General features: G+C 34.7%; 1 protein-coding gene across 1 annotated transcript; it reads right to left on the bottom strand.

The window, feature by feature from the left end:
• Positions 1–4179: 4179 nt before the first annotated feature.
• On the bottom strand, positions 4180–6714 carry LOC130936415 (expansin-like B1). Its single transcript, XM_057866482.1, has 3 exons — positions 6505–6714; positions 5081–5187; positions 4180–4836 (listed from the first exon to the last, which is right to left on the bottom strand). Exons 1-3 carry the CDS (start codon positions 6632–6634, stop codon positions 4327–4329), a joined length of 747 nt encoding a protein of 248 aa, XP_057722465.1. The 5' UTR covers positions 6635–6714; the 3' UTR covers positions 4180–4326.
• Positions 6715–11198: the final 4484 nt, after the last annotated feature.

Below are 11198 nucleotides of genomic sequence, written 5' to 3'. Positions count from 1 at the left end.
TACAGAAATATGCTTGGACTCTTTCTCATTTACAGCCTCATGAGTCCTCTTCATATGCTCTAAAGCTGATCCAGTGGTATTTACAGTACATATATAAAAATAAGATACTAAGAATTTCGCTAAAGGAGGACTTGATCAAGAAACCATGGGCAAGCCATTGACCTTTGTTGCATGAGTAACTAAATACGACAATGCTTTGCTGCAGAATAATCAGCAGTATCCTTGGTCTCTTTCTCTGCTTGCACACAAAAAGATTGCGATTTTCTTTTTGCATGGGACACAATTTCTCCTACTGGTGACACATGTTCACCCAAGAAAGTCTTGTTCTTAACGTGCTCTATCTAAGATCAACAAGCTTTTCATCTACCTGAACAATTCACCATCGTCCATAAGAAACTAAACTGCCAACCCAAATAAGAAAGATTTACTAAGAAACATTGACTAAGTAATACTCAAATCGGACCAGATCCATTTGACGATGAATGTGATCAGAAACTAAGCTGGTCATATCCACAATAAGCTTCTCTGAATCCGATCTTGATTGCTCCTGTAAAGAATAGGTCAACCACCATAAGCCACCATAGAAAGAGTGCATTAATATTAATATTTTACATCACAACCTCGAAAGACTTCTTAAAGTCAGCAATACAATTTAGTTGTGTTTGCTCAACCTCTGATGCAAAGTCTTCAAGCTTCTTTTATTCTTCAAAAAGCTTATCAACAAATTCTTGAGAGCGGTCAGATATATCCTTATTTGTTCAACGCTAAGATTGAATTTCTGCATTTAGAATAAACATACCCCTTCAAAAAGTTGTGCCTATCTTTCTTCGTACAATGAAAGTTGTAAATAATTATGAAACAAATAAGTCAAATTAAATTACAAATTACTTGAACAGAATAGAACAGAACAGATTCAATGTTCGTCTAAGCAAATGATTCAAACGAAAAGCTTCGATTGCAGAAAAAAATTCATCAAAATCAGAGTAGACCTGTAGATTCAAACGAAGCACAAAAGCAGAGTATGATAAACCCTGCAGTTAATCAGATTCTGTGCTACAGATTTTACTTGAAACCCTGTCAATCAGCAATTATATCATAAAGTTACACACTAGTATCACATGAATCACACAAATATTGCATTTAGGTAAAAAAGCTTCCGATTGCAGAAAAAAAAATCATCAAAATCAGAGTAAACCCACAGATTTACGAAGCACAAAAGCAGAATATGATAAACCTAGCTAAAACTGGCACAGAAAAATTGAGCCCTAAGGTTTATCACGAAGAACATAATCATTAAATTAGGATATATATACCTAAAATTCGAGATGATTACGAGAAGAACTGAGAGAGCGAGTTGTTGAGATTAGATGGAAGAGGCGCCAGAGGGAGCAGATGCGATGAGAGCGGCGGCAAATAGAGCTCTGGGATGATGAGAGTAGACACGACGAGAACGGCGGCAGAGGGAACTCGTTTGACGCAAGGGATGACAGAGAGAGATCATGCGATGCAAGCGACGGCGGCAGCGGTAGCAGCGAAAGCAGCTCGTGTGACGGAGAGAAGAAGCAGCTGTGCGACGGAGAGAGGAAGAAGCACATACAAGTAGGAGTTGGCAGTTGTGTTTATTTGTGAATGGAGCTCGAGAGTGAGGGGGTAGATTAGATTTAAGTTAATATTTTCTGAAGGAATATTTTAAATTTAATAAAACGTAGCGTTTTATTCATTTAATTACAAACGGATTTTTCATCGGTAACCATTTTTCATGAAAAAAAATTAATTTTTCCGACAGAATTATCGATGGATTCTTCTTTTCGTCTGTAATTTATGATAATTCATTTTTTTATTTCCGACAAAAAATCCCTTGCAAATTCCATCTGTATTTCCGTGGGATAAAATCCGTTGGAAATATCCGTCTGTAATAACTAATTTTTTAGTAGTGGACTAAGTAGTTAAAGTCGTGACCTAAAGCTAAAGAGTACGCTTAAGATCTCTGGGACCACTGTCTGGGAATTTAAGCAAAGCTAAATTCGAATCTAAAGGGTTCTCCCAGTTAAGTGCCTGTGGTGTTTATGTATCCGGTGGTAATACGGGAAAACAAAATGCTTAGAGTCAAGGCTAGGCTCAAAGGTGCAAAGTCCCAAAAAGAAGTTGTGTTCAAGAACCAATAAAAACTAAAAGAAGAGAATCAATAATATCATCCGGATTCTAGTTTCAAGAGATGCTAATACTTCTAAGCTTCAAAGGAAGGTGAGATGCCAAAACTGTTCAGAAGTAAGGAGCTAATAGCCCCATTCAATTATTTGGAATTGAGCTTCATTAACAACTCTGAGACTTATTGTATCTTTCTCTTCTCTTTAGTCCTACTTTGTTTTTGGTTGCTTGAGGACAAGCAACAGTTTAAGTTTGGTGTTCTGATGAGCGGATATTTTATACCTTTTTGACACTGTTTTCTTAATGTTCTTTTAGTTATATTTTGTTAAGTTTTATTATGTTTTAGTAGGTTATAGTGAAAAATTCACATTTTGGATACTACTTTGAGCTTTTGTATTTTTTCTATAATTTTAGATGATTGTCTGATTCAAAAGTAAAGAAAGGATAGCAGATGTTGTAAAATCCTGACCTCCATGCATTCAAACGAGCATTTCTGGAGCTACAGAAATCCAATTGATGCTCACTTAAATGTGTTGGAAAGCTAACTTTTAAGGCTTTCCAGCAATATATAATGGTCTATAGTTTCTTTTGAAATGGACTGCCTAAAATGGGCATTGAACGCCCAACTTCCCCCTTTCTGGCGTTCAACGCCCAAGAAGGATCAAGGTCAGCGTTGAACGCCCAAAACTGGTGTTGACCAAAGGAGCACAAGGCAGTGCATTTACCTCCCTAGTAGGCGTTCAACGTCCACTCACTCAAGTTGGACGCCAAGTTCAACCCAAACACTCACCAAGTGGGCCCATAAGTGGATTTTCGCACATTTAGCTTAGTCTAGTTATTAGTATAAATAGAAGGAAGATCACTCTTGTTAAGGATATTTATCTTCAGTCTCTCAGAACTTATCACACTTTATTTCCTGTAAAATATGAGCGGCTAGACCTCCTAGGTTAAGGATAGGAGCTATGTTCATTCCTATGGATTAATATTATTACTTTTCTATTCTAATATATGTTTGATTCCATTCTATTCTTTGATGTATTGTCGTTTTTCATCATTATAAATCTGGGGTGGAATGAGAGTATGACCCCTTATTCTACATGAGTTCTTTACGAGTCCTGACTTAGTATTGAGCTACAGCTTGAGAGTACATCACAAGTTCCAACAAGATATTTGGGCTAATTGGGATATGTGACGTAAAATCTCGTTAGTCATGTGTAATTGAGGTCCCTGCGGCGTTAAGGCTAGAATACTGAGCATCATTCTCCGATCCGGAAGATCCGATCTTGTCTGTGGCGTTTTGAGTTGGATCACCAGAGATTAAATCGTGTGAACTTCACCCTCTTCCAGATTGAACTATCACTACTGGTGTTTGGTTTAGATCAGAGGAGATTAATGACCACTACCCCTGACTTAATCACTTACAGCCTTGCCATTAAATGAATCATTCATTGTTAAATTAGTCAGTAAGAAGTATTAATCCGGAAGAACAAGCATCTTCGAGAGCTTAACTGATTTCTTATCATTGTTTCTACGTCTTTTTGTTATTGTTCTGTTTATGCGCCTACAACAAATAACAACTATCTTTCTATTCGTCTGACTAAGATCTGCAGAATAATCACAGATTGCTCGATCCGACAATCCTCGTGGAATCGACCCTCACTCACCTGAAGTATTATTTGGACAACCCGATACACTTGCCGGTTCAGTTGTGCGAGTTTCATTTTCGCACAGCAGCAGCCAATGTATAAGTAATGACATGTATCTGTAGCAAGATAATATTCATCATTCTTAAATCAGAATTTATATTAGAAACTTTTGAGACTCTGCTCTTGTAATATCTCTTCTCTTACCCGCTTTCTCTACCACGAAGAACAGAGATTCAACAGACACTTACACAAATGATGAGGTCTTGTATGCAAAGTCAAATGTCTGAATGTTCAGATATGAGCGAGTAACGCTAAGGATAAAAGATAACAGCAATAACGAATGAATTATAGTCATATGACCATGAATTAAGAAAGGAGAAATTGCACCACATTTATTTCTTCATATACATATATTTGACGGACAAGTAGCCCCATTATTTTCCAGTCTCACATCACAAAAAAAAAACAACAAAACAAATCACATGAGGCAGCAGCACACAAACACAAATCATGCATTATTATTCTTACAAATTTAAAACTGAATGCCAGTGTCATAAGTGGCACCAGCCCTCCAGTTAGCAGGGATGTCATTCTTGGGGAGCCTCCATTCAAGTCCAGAACCGCAATTAACTTGGAATCTGAATCTGAGGGTCCCACTTGGCGGGTTTGAAATCTGAAAAACTGCACCGTCCACCCTCTGCAAAGAAACCCATGTGTTGCTGCCCGACTGCGACAACTGAATAGCAATGACATCGCATGTTCCACCAACATTGAAAAGTACAATAGACAAGTAACCAGGGTTGGTGCTACTCTCTTTGATTTTGATGACAATGTTTTGGCCAGGGTAACTGCATGAAATCCTCTGGTATTCAATATCAACGGTGCCTAGTTTCCTGAGTTCATCATTTGCTGTTGAGTTGACTCCCAAACTTGAGAAGGCCGCTGGGCTCATTATGAAATCTGTTCTATCTCCTGCACCGTAGTCTGTTACCACCAAGTATGCTCCATTACTGTTGCACAGCGATGGGTTTGTGCACCTCACCTGAAATATAAAATTGAAAGTAGGACAAACAAGTGAATCATCCATGCATGTTCAGACTATAAAATAGCTTTTGCTGCCAAGAAAGTAAACATCAAACATAAAACCGTTAATATATTTTTAGCCAATTATAAGGTAAATTGTAGACAGAATAAAATAATATTAAATTTAAGAAGCTATCTTACTGTATTTTACTAAGAATTATTATTATTATTATTAATAAAAAGAAGAGGAATAAGAATATTGCCTGATAACAAAGACCACAGCCAACTCCATCCCTCCAGAGGTTTGACACACCGGCGACACTTCCTCCGTGGACCGTCCTTCCATAGTCGCCGTACCCACAGCGTCCAGCTATAATATTTTTACATATATTCCATCATCATCATATTATTTATTTATTTATTTATTATTAAGTACTGATAATATTATCATGGGACTAATAATATATGTAATATTAAAATATTATACAAAAAATTATATAGTGTAAAATATATTACAAAAATATATTAATAGTGAATATATTTTAAAGTACAAAAAATATGTGTATGTTTTACTAACGAAGTGGTCCATTTGTATCATAAAATTCATCGATAATAGAATTTATCAAAATTTTCAACAATTTTTTTTCAATATAATTAAAAGACAATTAGCAAGAAAGTTATCATTTTTTATTTTGTTTCTGAGTTATTCTTCACAATATTTATATCTGAAAAAAAATCTCTTAGTTGCAGCAGTTGAAATTAGAGAAAATTAATACCAAATGAATCAAGAAAGACGATCACAAAAAAAAGAATCCACTTTATGAGATTTAAAAAATTTTGTTTAATTAAAAAATATTAGTAATAATATCTTTTTTAAAATTTTTTAATATTATTACTTACTGTTTTTATATTAAAAATTATTAATATTTAAGTTGGACTTCACTTTTATTTATAGTAGACTAAATACTAAATAATTTTTTTAAAAAATTAAATCATACTTAATAACTTATTATTATTAATTTTTTTTTTTAAAAGTTGGGTCAAGACCTCCACTCGCCCCTTATGTTCGTCCCTAACTGAAACAGTAAATTACTGTTTTCCTCTTACAAAAAATTAATTTTATATTTATAAAAAATGAATAAATTATCATAAAAAGTTTAAAATATGGATAAATTTATACATACATGAATAAAATTGATGTTTGGGTATTTTTATTTTATAGGAAAAAATTATAAGATAATAATGTAAACAAAAAGAGTATTAAGATGCATGTATATATTAAGGACTATATTATATATTCCAGTTCTTGAGTATATATACCCTAATTTTTATTTTTGCATGTATACATAACACAACCTAATTTGAGAAAACACACCTACAAAATAAAACAATGAATAAAGAAACCTCCTAAATCCAGTATAGATAGTCTTTTATCTATTCTTTTGTCTCCTTTTACCTTTTTTATAAAAAAATATTGAAAAAAAAAAGTTAAGAGTGAGAGAGAGGAAATGAAAGAGTAAAAAGATGACAATATATATTCGTGTTAAATAAAATACTCTTTGTAACTTTAGCCTAGTAACTAGGACAAAAAAAGGAAGAGAAAGAAAAAGGGAATAATTATTTGTGCATGCATTTAGCTGCATATAATAGTTAGCTGGTTGGAAGAGTGGAGATGGAACTAACGTACTTGGAGTCCCTAAACCATCAGAGGTACTATAAAATGTTGCTCTGGATTTTGTAAACGCAGCACTGCATAGTGCTGGTAAGATCAATAGAACACAAAAAATTCCGATCTGGCGCTTCAAATTAAGCTCCATGTCTCGAGCTAAGATAGCTCAGAAATGAACAAGTTAAATGCAATTATGAGTGAAGGCTTTGTTTGTGACGATGGGTGGCAACCATAAAGACTCATATTTATAGTACCCCTTAGCTTGGGGGTTAGATATAACATCGATTTTGAATTAGTCTATATCTTTTAATTGGGTAAATTACTAAAATGGTACTTAAAAATTTATATCTTTAAAAAGAAATAACACGAAAAGATATGAACAATAAATAAATTTATAAAAAATTTAAAAAATGCGAAAAAAATAATTTGATATTAAATATATTATATTCTAAAATAAAATTTTGAGATCATATTTTAATACGAACTTTTGTAAGCATTATAAAAAAAATAAGTTTTGTTTATCTTAATAATTTAATAATTTAAAAGAAATTATTATGAATTACCAAAATTTTGAAAGTTAAAAAATCAAAAAATAAATTATTTGCTAAAACCAATTTTTCTCTTATAAAAAATATATAATATTTATTGTTATTTTTAATATATTTTTAAATAATTTTAAAATTCATTTATGGCTCATATTTTTAAGAATTATTTTTGTAGCAACATAAAATTTTGAGTATTATTTTAATAGTTTATGTTTTGAAATTATTTTCTTGACCCTTGTTGGGCGGCTAATGAGGAATCGGGAAAGATTAGAAGTTAGAAGAATGACGTAGCGGATGTGGTATGTGGATATTGTGGACGATGGCATAATTATCTTAGCTTGTAGCAAATTTTGACCCATTCGGATAAAATAAAATATCCAAACTTTTATGTGATTGGACTTTTGTTATTTGAATAACATCATAAAATACGTAATAATAAGATTCAAAAAAGTAACAATAAGAAGCTATTTGCGTTAGAGTGTAATAGTTAATAAATTTATATAATAATACATTAGTACGCGGTAAACATTCCCTCTCTCCTTTTCGGTCGTCAGTGAAAAACTTTGTTGATTTTGAATATGGCAAATTCTACAATATAATAGACAAAGCCAAATTAATTAGACCAGCATATTTGATTTGATGACTTATAGTAATAATAACAGTAAATTTTTATATGATAAAATTATTTTTTCTAAAAATTTAAAGTAATCTGACGAGATATATGAATCAATAAGTTAATAGGTAGAAAAGTACACACCGAAAAGTATCTTTTTTTAAGTTTTGTACGTGTGAGCATTTTTTTATTTTATTTGTCTAATGTCAATTTTTTTTAAAAAATCGGATCAAATTCAAATTTTTTTTATAAAAATTTTAATAATATTATAAAATTACATACTCCAAAATTATAAATTATTTGCTAGAGACATATGAATAATGGTTAAATATTGATACAAACTTGATTGATTTTTTTTCATATTCAACAATCAGTATATTTTAATTTTGCTATTATTAGAAATTCGGCTAATCGGATTGAATTTGATTGTTGAAATTCTATAAAAGATGTAGAAGTTCCTCTTGGCAGAATGGGAACTTTTAAAAAAAAATTACTTACAAATTTTGAATTTCAGATTGACTATTAGTTAAATATTCAATATTTTTTTCTACCTTGTCCGTTCCCGAAGTTGATTAAAATTTCATTATAAATGACAAATATAGAAGAGTTGTTATTATCAAATAAGAGCGAAATTGTAAATATAGATGTATGCATGCATGAGTTTAAATATTTTAGGAATGTGATTTTGATGAATGGTAACTACAGAAATTTGGGGATCATGTAATAATAAGAAAAAAAGAAACAAAGGAAACAACGAAGCAAAGTCCAAAATTACAAAGAGTCTAGGATAGATATAGGGCTTAGATAATTCTTTTAAAAAATAACAACTTAAGTATTCCTCTCATATATGTTAAAATATCTTTGTAAGTACAAATTTTCATAAAAAGATGTGTGAAATTGTTTCATAAACAAAGGTATTGAAAAACACTAGTCTTAGTATTTTTTAAAACATGCATAATGGTAAAAACGGAGAAAAAATCAATACCATAGTTCTCATAATTGATTCCCATATTGTTTTACTATATTTAAACAAGGCGTTTTCCAATGAAAGAATTAACCCCTCAATGGAAAAATTTAATTTACTCCTAGAAGAAAAGAATCGATTGTATTTTAAATAAAATGGTTGTTTGCAAAAAAATTATTGATTCTCACAAGCAGGGGAGGCAATGGAGTGAGTAGAAGGCGGGTTTTTATTCTACTCGATCTCTTCCTATTTTACTGATGTGTATCCATTATATTCGGGAACAAGATTAACACTGAAACCGAACTTAAACCTTGGAAACAAACAAAACAGAAATTTCTGACTAAGTCATCCTTATCCCCTAACCGTTATCAAACCAAATCACGTCTCTGCACAAGTCAAAGATACTGGTAACAGCACTCACCAGATACATCGGAACAAACTAGGCCCTTACTAACATACCATTCGCCTATAAAGTCAAGACACACAACCCATGAACACCAGGTCACAGAACTCATTATTACTTATTATTCTCTACTCTCTTATAACTCACATACTTACTTGAGCGTCGGAGTGTCTTGTGCAGGTGCTCCCGCCGCCGTGTTTCAGAGAGCCGAGGTCATTCCGCACCATTGAGCCAAGACGACGTATAGCTTAGTCAAGAAGTCAAGCGCTCAACTGCAAGCCACATACCTCGGCGCACTCAGGACGGAACATTTGGCGCCCACCGTGGGGCCACGTAAAACTAACCTTTTTCCTTTATATTTCTACCTCTTGAGTTTTCTTTTTCAGATCACACGATCTCCAGACATGGCAGACAACGGAGTCCACCAGCTTACGCAGGCCGAACTTATGACCCAGATGGCTGAACTTCAAGCAGAGGTCAAAAGACTGGCCGAGCTGTCAGCACAAAACAACACCAACAAGCGGGATGAAGGCAATCCCAAGAGCTCGTCCCAACCCATGACTGACCTATTAATCACCAACCCCCCGAAGGAGAGATTAACCTTGGATAACCCATTTTCCGAGGAGATTACCAATTACCAAATGCCAAAACATTTTACACTACCTTCCTCACTCGAGCCATATAAGGGGATTGGTGACCCCCGGGCTCACATTAAGAAATTTCAGTCTATGATGTTCTTTAATGGACCTAAAAACGAACCTATTCTTTGCAGGGCTTTTCCGACCTACCTTGACGGTGCGGCCCTCCTTTGGTTCTCAAAACTACCTGAAGGATCAATTTCTTCCTTCGAGGAATTGGCAAGATCCTTCATAGACTACTTTGCTGCTGCCCGCATTTATGTGCACGGATCAGATTATCTCGGCACCATCCGCCAAGGTCCCCAAGAAAGCTTAAAGGATTATTTAACCAGATTCGCTGACGCAACAATGGAGATACCCGATCTAGATCCTGCTGTCCATCTCCACGCTATAAAAGCTGGCCTCAAACTGGGAAAATTCAGAGAAACAATTGCCGTCACAAAACCGAAAACCCTGGAGGAATTCCGAGAAAGGGCCGCAGGGCAGATGGAAATTGAAGAACTCCGAGAGGCCGAGAAAGTAGACAGAAGGCAACCACGAAAGGAAGAAAGCCGAACAATCAAATCAGGGGACAACAGAGACACCAGAAAAACGTTTAAACTTACACCGAAGTTTGACAACTACACCAGGTTCAACACCAAGAGAGAAAGGATCATCAAGGAAATACTCAATGCCAAAATCATCAAACCCCCTGTTAGGGCCGGAAGCTACCAAGACCAACGATTCGTGGACAGGACCAAGCACTGTGCCTTCCATCAGAAATATGGTCATACCACCGACGAGTGCATCATAGCCAAAGACTTGCTGGAAAGATTAGCCCGGCAAGGACTCCTAGACAAATACATCGAAGGTACAAGGCACAAAGGAGCAAAAACAAATCCAGATGAGCAACAAACTCCGAGGAACAAAGAAACCGACAAATGGCCGAGCAACAACCCCCCAAAAGGAATCATCAATTGCATATCAGGAGGATTCGCATGTGGCGGAGAAACAGCCTCAGCACGAAAACGAAGCTACCGCACTATGCTAGCAATCGAAGGAACAACCCCACACTATAATAAAGAGGTTGACGACCTCGAAATCACTTTTAACCAATCAGATATATGCTCGGCCATACCAAATGCAGACGACCCTGTGGTAATTTCCATCCAAACAGGAGAGTTATTGGTAAGAAAGATCCTTCTGGACCCAGGTAGTAGTGCAGACGTTCTCTTTTATTCTACCTTTTTAAAAATGAACTTATCTGAAAAACTAATACAACCCTCATCCGGAGAACTCGTGGGGTTCTCCGGAGAAAGGGTACCGATAAAAGGGTATATATGGCTAAAAACAACAATAGGTGAAAATCCATTATCCAGAACCTTTGATATACAATACCTGATAGTTGACTGCATTAGTCCCTACAATATTATTCTCGGGAGACCTGCTCTGAACATGTTCAGAGCGGTGATATCAACCTTTCATCTATGTGTTAAGTTTCAGGCACAGGACGGCAGAATAGCAACAATCCACTCAGACCGTCAGCAAGCTTGGCAATGTTACAACTCTA

This window comes from Arachis stenosperma, chromosome 1 (assembly GCF_014773155.1).
Source record: "Arachis stenosperma cultivar V10309 chromosome 1, arast.V10309.gnm1.PFL2, whole genome shotgun sequence".
Lineage (NCBI taxonomy): Eukaryota > Viridiplantae > Streptophyta > Magnoliopsida > Fabales > Fabaceae > Arachis > Arachis stenosperma.
The sequence above is the reverse complement of the archived record's forward strand: the minus strand, read 5'-3'. Positions and strand labels throughout refer to the sequence as shown.

Bases quoted from the DNA above. Each gene is read 5' to 3' on its own strand.
- LOC130936415 (XM_057866482.1), bottom strand. From the start codon at position 6,634: ATGGAGCTTAATTTGAAGCGCCAGATCGGAATTTTTTGTGTTCTATTG. The intron at 5,188-6,504 runs GTACGTTAGTTC...AAAATATTATAG, and splicing joins TGATGGTTTAGGGACTCCAA to CTGGACGCTGTGGGTACGGC. The intron at 4,837-5,080 runs GCAATATTCTTA...TTTATATTTCAG, and splicing joins GCTGTGGTCTTTGTTATCAG to GTGAGGTGCACAAACCCATC.